The sequence below is a fragment of the Misgurnus anguillicaudatus genome, chromosome 15 (assembly GCF_027580225.2).
Source record: "Misgurnus anguillicaudatus chromosome 15, ASM2758022v2, whole genome shotgun sequence".
Taxonomy (NCBI): domain Eukaryota; kingdom Metazoa; phylum Chordata; class Actinopteri; order Cypriniformes; family Cobitidae; genus Misgurnus; species Misgurnus anguillicaudatus.
The window spans coordinates 40001-54076 of NC_073351.2; the positions used below are offsets into that span (position 1 = coordinate 40001).

Consider the following 14076-nt stretch of genomic DNA (forward strand, 5'->3'; position numbering starts at 1 on the left):
AAAATAAAATCATTTAGCTGTACTATTTCACTGTTAGTCAAGTTATAATTTATATATAAAAAAAAATTAAAATCAAAATTGAGTTTGTTAGTGTGTGTCATGTTTGTGTGTCTGGGGTGCAATCCTAATGAGTGTCTATGTAGGTCAGAAAAAAAGGGTAAAAACATGTGACTTGAGGCTGAGCTCTAATTGGCTGGTTTCGGATCCGCCCTGGGGCGCAGGACTGTGTGCCCCAAACCCTCCTACTTATGTTGTACGCGAATCAATATAGTTTTTTATGTCTTTGAGCTTATGTGATTGAATCGTTCTCAGAGTCACATAACCGCGTTGCAGATTAGTGTGTTAGGTACAGTACTGATCAGTGAAAGCAAGTGAAATATTTTGAGATGAAGGAAAATATGATTTTATCCTTACAAAATACCCTTTACAATGTATTTAATTGATGAATAAATAAAGGATTAAGAAGCTTGGACCAGATCGACCAGCGGAGGCAAATAATTGCAGTCTGTGTACTCCACCACTTCTCATGGCAAACAGAGTTGGCTGGCTGGATATCATGTAAGTCCTGAGTTTTTTTTCCCTGTTTGCCGTTTTAAAGTCTGAATGCATGATAGACTGCACAAAATTTTGTGGGGCCTTTGAGCTGCTGTTGTGTGGATAATGAGAGCGAGATCTCATATAATCCGGTATATTCCGTGGCTTGGTCAACTTTGTTGTTAGAGTTTTGTTGTTTTGGGGCGTTTTCCCGGACCGGGATTAGACTAGTCCTAGACTAAAATAAATGTAAGAGCTGTCCAAACTGAAAACAACTTGCACTGACATTAAAAATTCTTAAAAATACTTAAAATACATCAATGCCCTTTGTTTTGCCTCAAAATGCACACTAGTAATGTTTTTAGTAAGGTACGTTTGGTAAAACTAGTTATATTTCATAATTAAACTAAGGCCTAGTCCTGTCTTAAGCTAATCCCTGTCCGGGTAACAACCCCATAGAGTTTTAAAAAGCACCCACGAGAAAACCACTGTGTTTAAGAGAACTTAAAGTCCAACAGCTCATTCTGTACGGTTCTTGAAGTTAGTCTGTTGTGAGGGAAAAAAATGTGCGTGTGCTATTGCTATTAAAGCAAATCGAAAAGTACGAGCCTGTGCTTAGGCAACTTTAGTGTCTCTTTTTGTGTGTGTTGTTCGGTCGCATTAACCGAAAAGTCTTTGACGGAAAAGCTTTTAAGCAGGAAAAGTAAAATTCTGAACACCATTTTGGCAGATTGCCCATACAACTTGACTAAATGTAATTCCTAAGTCTTGTCAAGTTGGTGGTAGTGTGTTGCTCAAATGAGGCCCTGGTTTTTACACATTCTCGTGATATTTTGATGTCATACACTGATTGGTCTGCGCATGGCTGCTGAAGTTAAACACTACAGGAGCGCTGCAACAAGACACCAGTCTAAGGTAAAGACAAAAAATATAATGACAAGAGTCTGCATTAATCTGCCTTCATGCGTTTATTACACAAGATGATTTCAAATGAGTTAAGTTAAATTCAGATTTTTACACGTTTATTGATATTTTAATCGCAGTAGTAATTTTTATTTGATTTGTTCATATTTGCCTGTTCAGCACAAAGCTTGTGTGTTTTATCGTCTCCGCTGTCACTGTGAGAAAAAAACATTCATTCATCTGCTTCATGTGATGTTGAACATGTAAAGGGATGCACGGTCTCCGTTTCTCTGTTTTCCTCACAAATAAACACATTTTGACTTGTTTGCTCGTCTTGTAAGTGTATGATTAGAAATGGACACGTGAACGAAAACAATTAAAACATGAAATGGCGGATAGTAATAACTGACTGTGACGGACTCTTTACAATGCTGTTCATCAAAAAAGACGGAGATTGAAAAAGTATTTCGCCTGGTGTGTGTGTGTGTGAATGATTACCTTGATTATTTCATTACAGATTTATAGTACATTTATTTTGTGCTTTAAAGGACAAGTTCGGTATTTTACACTCAAAGCCCTGCTCCCAGACCGTTCATGATGAAATAGAACGGTTTTGACTGAAATTTGGACATATGCGGCTGGCCCGAGAATTTTCAGGTGTTTGTGTTTTACCTCCCACCTTTACAATGGGTCCAATGGTGCACCGGAACAATCCCTCCCAAAACGCATCAAACCCTCGCCCACAAAGACGTGAAACCCACCGAGTGGCCAGGGGCGCTCACCGGCACGCCCACACAAAAATCGCCGCAAAATACGCAACTCCAACAGGTTTTATCGTAGTTTTTGCCAACTCCATTGACTTGTATTAGATGTGCTGTGAGGTACGGTATTACTCCGCGCCGGGAACTTTGTTTCTATTCTTGCAATTGGCAATGGCGGATTAGCGCCACCACCTGGGCTGGAGTGTCTATTATTCAAGCTCTAAGCAGAAGAATGTACGCGTGTGAGGCGTTTGGAAAAAAGGTCCACAAGTTAACAACGAATGCTAAAACAGCTGTTGGAAAGCATCTTTTGCAGCGATTTTTGTGCGAGCACACCAGTGAACACCCCCGACCACTCGGCGAGCCCCACCTCCCTGCAAACGAAAGTTCAATGCACCCCAGGAATGATTGTTCCAGTGCACCACCAAACCCACTGTAGAGGTGTGAGGCGAAACACAAACATCCGAAAACTCTCAGGGCAGCCGCACATCTCGAAACTTCAGTCAAAACCGCTCCACTTCACCACAAACAACATGAAAACAGGGCCTCCAGTGCAAAACACCGAACATGTCCCTTAACAGTTGACTTCAACTGTAAAATTTTCAGCATTTTAGCTAAGCACTAATTATATTCATCACCTGATAAATGGCTATTTACAGTTCCACATTACTACAGTAAAAGTTTGATTTTGAGTTTGTTTGTGCCCCCCAAATTTTTTTTAGCACCAGCCGCCACTGCTCCTACTACAAATCTAATGAAACTCCCTTTCGCACACCGAATCATGTCTGAAATCATGTCATAATTTCAGTTTACCCTAAAAAGCATTAAAACTAAAAACAGTAAGGTGTTTTAGGACCCTCAGAAACCTTTTATATAATGCCCAGAATATAAATCATTATCAGAATATTCCTAAACAATTATGACGACATGCTCACCTTTGACTTCAATCTGTGACTCATCACGCCTATATTCAAGTTCCTTCCTGTCGTAGTTCAGTCTTCTTAAGCACATGACACCACACTGAAAGCTGTTCCTATAGGGAAAAACATCACACATATACAAGAGCTTCAGCTTACAGAGGGTCCATGATAGCCCAGGAACATAAAAGTAGATTTAGGTAAAGATTTTTTGCATTTTACATCTTTGGCTTTATACACTTACACTTTAAGACTCAAACACTATATGGATTTTCCTGTTGATCGTCACAATCACTGTTAGTTTGCCTACATGGGCTTTAAGATTAAAGTATTTCTGCATAATGTTCCTCTGCAGAGCTGCTGGAGAGCAGCGCGACAGAAATTAAATCGTTTTTTTTTTGCTCATTCAACTATTTCCAAGACCATATATTGGCACTGTTGAACATGACTGACCTGTGTAAACTGTCTACCATTTTAAGCTGACCACGGAGGTCTTTCTTGGTCAGATGATCCAGCATACGGGCATCTACCAGTGACTCCATGAAGTAACTGCGGTACTGAGGCAACCCGAGACTCGGCAGCCAGTCATTACCGATCCACTCGTGGTTCATGTCACCATAGGCTAGAGTCTGAGCACAAACACAACATACATATGCACATGAAGCAGATGTGGCCTCATACAGCTGGATACCCAACATGAATCAGAAATATAAGAGTTTCACATTTGGAAAAGCTGTGCTAGACCAGACACTTCAGGGCAACAAAGTAGGTTTTTGGTGGGATTACAAGTGAAAACCAGGGGAATTATATTGCTTGATCATAAAAGCAGTAGGGCTCATGAACGCTCATCCAGTATGAATATTATTAGAATATGGATATTACTCTGGCTCTTGTATGATTCAATTGCATGAAATTTTTCATTTTCTCACTGATTGACTAAATCTACATGTAATGAACACAAACAATGTCAGTTAGTGTGATAAAAAAATCCCAAATCAGATATAGTTAAAAAAATAGTGCAGCAAATAACATTATCAAACATCAAATAAACAAGAAGAAAAGTTATGTTTACTAAAGAAAAAGAGATTGTTGAGAAAATGTTCATGTGTGTGCATGTGGTGAAAAGGTTCAGACCTGGGCCCAGCTGCCCTCCTCATCCTCCTGGTGTTAGAGCAGGTTAGCATGCGGAGTGAGCGGAAGTGAGAGATCTTTTGTGAATTATTAGATTCAAGTTCAAGATGTACTACTATTAAATACAGTAAAACACAACTGCTGACAAAAATACCTACAGGTCTCAGAAAAAACCTACAGTATATATTATGAAGGCTTATATTTCACCCATAAAGGTTGAACAAGAGTTGTAGCTCTGTTAAGGGCTCAGCATGCCACAAGCAACACTGAACTTTTTTATATGCATATAGACTATATGGACAAAAATGTGGGGACGACTGAGCATTATCAGAAGAGACTTTATTGAAATTGCGTCACACTTAATTATGGAGTTCAGCTTTCGCTTTTCTTAGAAAAGACTTCCAGTTCCAGTTCAACGCTGCTGCATGAGCTAACCTTGTAGGCTCTGTCGAGTTTATCTGTTGAGTTTATGATCTAAATCCTCTTTTTACCATCTTGTTCCTGTCTATTTAATTTAACTTATTAGTTTAACTCAGGAATACTTTACCTTGACATTATCGAATAATATTACTAAGCAAAACGATCTATTACTAGTAATACCCGGTCTAAGCATATAGCCTGCTGGCATCATCAAACAGTGTTTGGCTAATATTAGCATTTGTTTACACTCCATTTAGTGTGACCCTGCCTTTCCTTGCTGATCCTGTGCTCACAAGAGCGGGAAGCTGTGAAGGAGTTGCTGCCCGGGTATTGTAAATCCAATGTGCTGCTGCACAGCGTGCCTAACATCACCCTGGGCCCAGACCACCGCAAGCGAACGGAGCACGCAAGAACCTCGTCTCCCACGCAATGCAGCTTCACGGACTGTGTTCTGGAAAATGGAGACTCCACTGCCCAGCATGAAAGCAGTAAGACTCCGATTGTTATTGTAACATGCATTTCATGCCACATGTATAGTTTAGCTTCTTCCGTCAGCAAAGAGGGTTTTACATGAGCTATGTGTAATGAAGTAGTAAGGCTTGTGGAGAAGGTTGCAAAACTAGAAGCACACATCTGAATGCTAGCTCGACACAGGTTCAGATGCATCTAGTGTTAAGGGTAATGCACATGGCTATCTGAGTGGGTCAGGAGGCATAGTCGTATTCGACACACACCACATGCTCCTGTGATTATTTCTAACAGATTCTCCTCCCTCAGCAGCATACCAGCTAAGACGTCTGTTAAAAGTGCCCTGGTTATTGGTGATTCTATTCTCAAGAGCGTGGAAAAACAGAGACACCAGCCACCATAGTCAAATGTATACTGGGGGCCAGAGCATCTGACCTTAGATCCAAACTTAAAGTGCTGGCTAATGCTAAGTGTAATTTTTCTAAGATTGTTATCTATGTTGGCACGAATGACACCACTCCGCCAGTCGGAGATCACCAAAAATAATTTACAAAAGGGGTGTGTGAAATTGCAAAAACAATGTCAGACAATGTAATATGCTCTGGTCCCCTCCCCGCCTACCGGGGGATGAAACTTAACAGTAGAGAAGTGTTACTTCACGGCTGGATGTCAAAGTTGTGTCCTCAGCATAATATAGGGTTTATAGACAATTGGAAACATTTCTTGGGGAGACCTGACCTGCTAAAGAGCGATGGCCTCCATCCATCCCGGGAAGGAAGTGCTATACTCTCCAGAAATCTGACCAATAGTCTTATAATGTTTTCTGACTATCGAGGGCCCAGGTCAGAAAACAGATTGACCGGCTTAACCGTCTGTCTGTTAGCTGCCTTGACATGTCAAGATCACATATATCCCAGCACATAGTTCACTTTACAAAGGTATCAAAACATGTTGACTGTGTCTGTTCCTCCAACAAACAAATACAGAGCACAGTTTACCTCGTCTCATACAAATCTTATTAATATAAAGTTAGAAAACAATACATTAAATTTGTCCTTCTTAACATTAGATCGCTTACCAATAAAGAACCTATTATCAATTACAGACCAAAACTTAAGCTTAAAGCAGATGATTACATTAGTTTAAATGAATGCACCCCACAAGATTATTATAATAAGCACGAACCTCACTTAAAAGGGGAGAGGGGGTGGTGTGGCTACAATCTACAATAAATTATTCAGAGTAAACCAAAAATCTGAACTAAAATTTAATTCATTTGAAATAATGTTGTTAAATATGGAAATAACTGAGTAACAACAAACAGCTTTTCATATTTCAAAATCACTATTTACAGACCTCCAGGCCACTACACAGACTTCCTTAAAGAAATTGCAGGTTTCCTGTCTGAACTAGTAGTCACTGTGGATAAAGCTCTTATCGTTGGGACTTTGATATCCACATTGATAACCCAAAAAATGCATTAGGACTAGCGTTTATGGATGTTCTAAATTCTTTCGGTATTAAACAAAATGTGTCAGGGCCCACGCATACCCGTAAACACACATTAGACATAATTCTGCCCTCAGGGACAACCTTAACGCTATTCATTTTAATAGTATTAAATACACTACACTTTTTAACCTAAATTAATTTGTTAAAGAGTACTTTTTATGGAGCCAATTGGGTCTCATAATTAATACATGTACAAAACAAAATTTATAAATACAGAGCACAATTTTCATTTTCAAAATCAGTTTCGTAAATTCAAAAAACAATTCATAAATTCATAAGTAAAATCCTAAATATGTGCCCAAATGCTCACAAAATAAACAAAACCTAAATAAATGTAAAATGTTTTCACAAATGTGTATTTTTTAAATTCTTGAATTTATTTCTGTCACACATTTATGAATGATGTCACATGTATTTATGTATCCCTGAATCTGCATTTACAAATCGTCACACGCACGTGGATTGCTTTGAATTTGTGTGTGGTATTTTTGAGACCGTCCTGTCACGTCAAGATTCATAAATATCTTTTTTTTGAGGATGTTCTCTTTAGCCAATCACATTGAGCTCTTGATCCACCAATCAAAACGCTCCTTACTAAATAGACTCAATAAGTACAATGCTGCGTTTGCACTGTGCAATGTCTCATGCTGCACCGTATAAACACATGTTCTGAGGCCACAACAGTCACATCTTTTGCTCTTACAAAATGACAAGCATGAGAAGAGCATGGACGTGATTTTGAGTGTAGTGCAAGTGAAATGAATGTTGAGATAGGTGGGCGAAATGGCAAAAATAACAGTTTAAGTAACTTAATATCACTGTTTCTGTATATAAGCAGGCGCCTATTCTATGGACATCGCGTTGTAAACATCCGTTCAGGATTCTTGCACACATTACAGAAAACGCATCTTAAACAGGTCTGGTAACAGACGGTGTGTCACGAAAGAATGTGCACGTGAAATAATCCAGTACACTGATCAAGGTTTCGAGGTTCTTGCACGATAAGGAGACAACCACACGCACGTTCACTGATGCCCACAAGCATGTTGAATATATTTGAAACACGACTGAAAATCATTTTAACATTCGCGTTTCTTAATTTTGTATGAACAACGCGTGATGTGATCATTCATATGCCCGAAATACTGTGCCGTTTTACATGGCCCGGACACCTCTCTATCAGCAGGCAAATGTTCATTGCATTCTTTCCTTTACACATAATAATTAAGTTATGACAAATTTCAGTTCATACCTTAAGCGTAGGCTACTATGTAAAGGCAAGCAGTAGGCATAGAATATAAAGGCAACAAGTTTTCCAATATAAAGACATTGCATTGCGCGGTGTAAGAAAGTTATATTAAAAGACAAAATTCATAGGCTACACGCCTTAAAAATAAAGCATATAATGTACAGGCAATAGCTGAGACCAGAAATGAAAGCAACGCACTACATTAAAGCGTAACTAAACCCACTGGCAATATTTGAAAAATGCAAGAAAAGTGGGCAGATCCCAACGGAGATAGAGGGGACGAACTAAGCTCGTAGCAAGCATGTGGTGAGATCGTAACAAGGGCGTGGTGAGCTTGAACCTGCTTAAGTCACGAGTTACTTTTTGGACCCAAAATACAATAGGAAAATTCAACTGCAGTAGCCACCGTTCAACCTGAAGAGGGCAGCACTCAGACGTTTTTACACCATATATTGTAGTATTTTTTTTTTTAGAATTGTTTTTATTATACAAGTACAAAGAGAGACAGAGAGATAAGGCAATATCAACTTTGTCAACCTGGTTTCCAGCCAAGTCTGTTTAAATATTAACGAATACTAAACAATATCGTCTATGCAAAAGGGGAAGCATAAAAAATAAGAAAATAAATAACAATAGTAATAAAAATAATAATAATAATAATAAAATATATATATTTTTTAAATTCACAAAACACTCCCCCTCACTTCATACATATGGCACTATCTTCACTTTTCCCTTCCCCGCCCTCTCTTTGCAACCAGAACAACAACAAAACACAAACAATAGACAAACACACTGGATATTCAAACGCACACACACACACACACACACACACACACACACAAATTCCATTACTGGTGCTCCTTAAGTAAAAAAAATAAAAAGAAACAAAAAATAAGTTGAGCAAAACTAATGTTGGGCTAATTACAGAGCATCAAATATAGGTTTCCATACCGAATTAAACTGTTTTTGTTTATTTATTTCCACTGACAAAGTTTTCTCTATATTTAAATAAAATTTCATTAAATTTTTCATTTATCTAACCCTGGTATATCTGTATTTTTCCAATTTTGTAACAACAGCTAATTATAAACTAATGAGGAAAATATTAATTGCCATCCCATAGGATATTTCATGTTTGTGACATTTTGAAGTAAGCAGGCTTCTGGTGTAAATAAAAATTTCTGCTTACAAATATTAGAGAGCCATCTCCCAATCTCAAACCAGGTTTTCTTTACTTTTTCACAATACCAAAATGAATGAATAAGAGATTCAGTACTACCGAATTTTAAACAGGTGGGGGGGGGAGAAGCATCAAATTTATGAATTTTATCCCTACTGTAATAAACCCTAGTCATTAATTTGTATTGAATCAATCTAAGATTTTCATTGGTTGTAGCTTTATAAGTTAAGTTTATGCACTCCTTCCATTTTGTTTTGGCATTGAAGTTCTTTATATCTCTATCCCATCCTTCATATATTTTACTTAGCAAATTACAATTTGTTACCACATTATTGAGGTAGTCATAGATAACACTTATACCTTTTTTCTTTTTCTTACTTGATTCCAAAAGGGTCTTTATCTTTTCCGGAACAATATTCACTATATCGCAATTTTCTATGACCCAATTCTTTAACTGCAAATATTTAAATATCTCTGTGTCTCTTAATTTAAATGTATCTTTTAGTGTATCAAATGACGATATATTGCATAGATTAATTATATCTGATAATGTTTCAATGCCTCCATCAATCCAATTCTTCCACATTAATTTAGTACCTTGAATTGTAACAGACGGATTATTTAAAATCTTAATATGAGTTGGAGTACCAATCTCCGTCCCTTTAATCTGTTTGTTTTTTTTCCACATATTTAATGTACTATTTACAACAAAATTATCAGTCTTTACTTTTTTCTTGGAAAACATAATGGATAATAAACTATTTGGATATAATTGATAATTTTCAATGTCTACCCATGAGTCTTCATTAGTGTTATTAATAATGCGATCAATATAGAACATCTGGGCTGCCATCTGATACAATTCCAGATTCGGGAGGTTTAACCCCCCTTCCCGTTTAGAGCAAAACAATAAATTTATTTTTATTCTTGGGGTTTTTCCTGCCCAAATGAAATATGTAATTATAGAATTTATTTCTTTAAAAAAAGTTTTTGGTGGTGTCAACGGGATACACTGAAACAAATAAATGAACTTAGAAAGCCACATCATTTTTACCAAATTTATTCTTCCAATTAAATTCAACTTAAGATCTTGGTAATTATTTAGATAATGTTTTAAATAATTTTTCAATGTTAAAAAATTACTCATACAACTGTTTTTATTTGCACTAATATAACAACCTAAATATTTAATTTCACAGCTTTGTACTTTAAATTGTTTAAATACTTCTGAATTAATTTGTTTTTGGCCAAATGTCAACATTTCTGTTTTGGAACTGTTAATTTTATAACCTGAAATTTTAGAAAATTGACTCATAATATTAATAACACTAGGAATTAAAATCTCCACATTCCTTAAATACAACAGCATATCGTCAGCAAATAAATTTATATTCATTTTTACCTAAAGTGATACCAGTTATGTTATCTGTCTGTCTTATTTTCTCAGCCAAGGGTTCAATAGCTATCGCAAACAACGCTGGGGATAATGGACAACCTTGAGCAGTACCACGACTTAACGGAAAAACCTCAGATAAAACACCATTGGTATAAACTCGTGCTTTGGGGGCTCTATACACAGTTTTTATCATATTAATAAATTCTATTGGAAATTCAAATGCTTCAAGCACTTTATACAAATATGACCATTCAAGGCGGTCAAATGCTTTTTCGGCATCGACTGCCATCAAAGTCAAATCTATATTATGTTTTTTGCATATTGTGTTAAAGATATACATGTTCTAACATTAGTTCTAAGGTCCCTATTTGAATGAACCCAGCTTGGTTATAATGAATAATACTAGGTAAGATTAATGCCAATCTATTATTCATTACTTTTGTTATAATTTTTTTATCACAATTGATTAAACTGATAGGCCTAAAGTCAGAAGGCTTATTACAATCACGGCCTGGTTTTGGTATCACAGAAATAGTTGAAAAATACATCGTTTCTGGGAGCTTCTGTTGATTAACAAATGAGTTTACAACTTCCAGGAACAGAGATCTAATATTTGGCCAAAATATTACATAAAATTCAATAGGGATCTACTCCTGGGGCTTTTTTTTTCGGGAAATGCCTTAATTGCATCTTCAACTTCAGAGGCTGCAAAGCCTTTCCCCATTACTTCCTTTTGGCTATCTGATAAGTGCTGTAGTTTAACCGATTTAAGGAATGAATCCGGGTCTTCATCTTTAAACTCTGATGTATACAGGTGTTCATAAAATTGTTTAAATCTATTATTAATAATTTTATTGTTTATAATAACATCATCTGGTGATTCCTCCTCTTTTAAAGATATAAATTGATTCCTTGCAACCCTTTTGACTATTGATGCCAAATGTTTACCCGATTTATTAGCTGAGATATAATTAAACTTATTCGAATTTTGTCTTAGATCTTTAACTTTTTCCATCAGCATAGTATCCATTTCTAATTTCTTTTCTTGCAATTTACTTCTAATTGTTTGGTCTCCCTTTTTAAATTGAGTTTCCATTAAATTAATATCCCGTTTTATTTTAGCCATTTTCAAATCAAGACTAGCTTTCCTTTTTGCTGCAAAGGCTATCATTACCCCCCTTACATATGCTTTAAAAGAGTCGCTTATTAATCAATATCCCAACTCCTCTACTTCTGGATGTATACTGCCTCAAAAGCCTCCCCCACCCACCTTCTTTTCAAATACTCTATTTGGCCAGCTTTAAAATGGAGTTCTTGTAAGAAAAACTATGTCAGCGGACATTTTTTCCAAATAATAAATAACTTTGTGTTTTTTTGAACCCTCCTGTAATCCATTTACATTCCAAGTTACCACTTTAAATGTGTTTAACATATCTTTTATACTCCTTGTATGCATTTTTTTATATTTAGATTACTAATTTATATAATTTTATTCCATATTTTTATATATATAAATGGAATGATGTAAAACAAACTATATAGCCCAACTTCTTCTGCAAATTTAATTCTGTTCAACATTAGGACACACCTAAGGAATTTAAACAAACCAACATGTAACATATAAACACATAACATATACCCTCTCCCTCCCCCTTCCCTTAGAAACATGCTTCCCTTTCAATACGGTTCACTTCGCATTGCGTCAGTTAGCTGACGCTATGGGGGAAAACTCCTGTTTACTCCGTGACTGAAGCCTATTGGTTAACGTCTGTACAAAGTACAGACCAATGACGTTTGAACCCGCGCGGGAAGTACACGTCCTTACAGTATATAAGCGCGGTTCAAGCGTCAGGAGCTCATTAATTTCTCCTTCAGCGCGAACCTCTCGCTGCTCCGAAGAAGAAGAAGCCTTACCTCGCCGTCGACAAAAGCCCTGCAGCGGAGTCCAGGCCTAGCGTCTTCCCTGCCCTTTCCGGCCGAGAACCGAAGACAGCAGAATCCAGGTCTAGCGTCTTCCCCTGCCGCTTTCCGGCCGAGAACCGAAGATAGCCTTCGCTTGCCGTGGTACGAGCCCTGTGCAGCGGACACATGCCTGACGAGGTCTCCCCTGCGGCCGCCCGGTAAGATCAATATTTTTAATATAAAGCTGTAAGCTAAAAGAGCAGGCGCTGTTGTAATAGCGTCCAGCACAGCGGCTTGAGTGAGCCTCCCTGCTATGAATTTCCCCGAGCGCGTCACTGGTCTGGCACCTCCCACGCCGGGACCGCGCTTATATGCTTCGGTTGTCTTGTCCATGTTTCGTGCTCCCCCTGCTGTTCCTCTCTCCCCGGGATGAACACACGGCGAGCCATGAGACTAGATGGATGCATAGACCTGCACACACGGACTAACCCCCCCTGTGTTCTGTCACATCGCAACCGTTCATGCTTAAAGAGTCCCTTCGCTCCTCTCACATTCAGTGGCGAGATCTCTGACACATATGAATCCCCCGAGTGCATCGGGTGATACAGTTTATATGACGCATGGCTGTTCTGTCTGTGTTGCTGCTCCCCTCTGCCGTTCCTCTCTGGTTGAGATGAACAAGCGGGGGAACCGTAAAACTAGAAAGATGCATACGACAAGCAAACACGGGCGGATCTGCCCCTGTTTCCTGTCATAGCACAGCCACTCGTGCTCCACGCTCGCGGAGTCCCTCGCTCCTTTCCCCGCAGTGGTGAGATCTCTTAACGGCGTAGTTAGCACGCAGTCTTACGGCTCGCTGCCTCTAAATGCAGCTGTCTAGTGTTCAACGATTACAGAGCTTCATGCCCCCTCCTGGAGCGGCGCGATCTCATTCGTCTGCTCGATAGGGCGGATTCGCCGCTATTGGAGCATCAAGAACACTCCTTATAAGAGATAACCGGCTCACTATTCGTCTCTACAGAGGTTCTTGCCCCTCCCGCCTGGAGCGGCGCGATCTCATTCGTCTGCTCGATAAGGCGGACACGCCTCTATCTGAGCGCTAAAACACTTATTATAGAGCTTAACCGGCCTGAGTCTATCTCACTTCGGAAAGCTCACTACTAGTCTGCCCGGTCATTTCTCTCTGGTTTAGACGGAATCAGAGGCAGAACGAATTTGTTTAACATACTGAGGCCCGAATACCTCCCTTTATTCAGTCACGTCCTATATCAGTGCGCTGAATATTGGTACATTCTTATATACCCGGTTTTTCTGCCCTTTTTAATAAACGGCAAAACCGCGGGCCTCACGGCAGACTTCCTCTCTGTGATGGGTTCAGTCTGACATTAAACAACCTAGACATACTGCTCTGCTCCGTGAGCCGTTCGGGTCACCGTCACTACTGAGGCTCGTGCAGCTGAACGGCCGAGCTCTGGTCTTCGCAGCACAGCTGCGTCGACATAGAACTGTCTGAAGAGGGGTTAAGTCGCGCCTCGGCTGGACTGCCCTGAAATGTTTTCTGTGTGCTGTTTATCCAAAACATACTGAGTAATACTGTTGGTTATGCGACCTCACTATAGTGGCGAACGGTATTGAATTCCTCTAAAAAGAGTAATTTCCGTGCTTACTATACTGTGTATTGACACCCCACGGTTGTACGG

The 14076-nt window shown here is 38.7% G+C and overlaps 1 protein-coding gene across 11 annotated transcripts in view; it reads right to left on the reverse strand.

Moving 5' to 3' along the window:
* ppfia1 (PTPRF interacting protein alpha 1) overlaps positions 1–14076 on the reverse strand; it is a 233663-nt gene that overhangs the window by 6782 nt on the left and 212805 nt on the right. For 8 of the 11 annotated variants that reach the window (XM_055174007.2, XM_055174006.2, XM_055174015.2 and 5 more), the window contains 3 exons: positions 4250–4276; positions 3569–3744; positions 3134–3231 (listed from right to left, as the gene is read on the reverse strand). In XM_055174007.2, the coding sequence (XP_055029982.1) occupies positions 3134–3231; positions 3569–3744; positions 4250–4276 (301 nt within the window). The remainder of the gene's footprint in view (positions 1–3133; positions 3232–3568; positions 3745–4249; positions 4277–14076) is intronic. The other 3 variants (XM_055174012.2, XM_055174014.2, XM_055174013.2) reach the window with 1 other exon arrangement.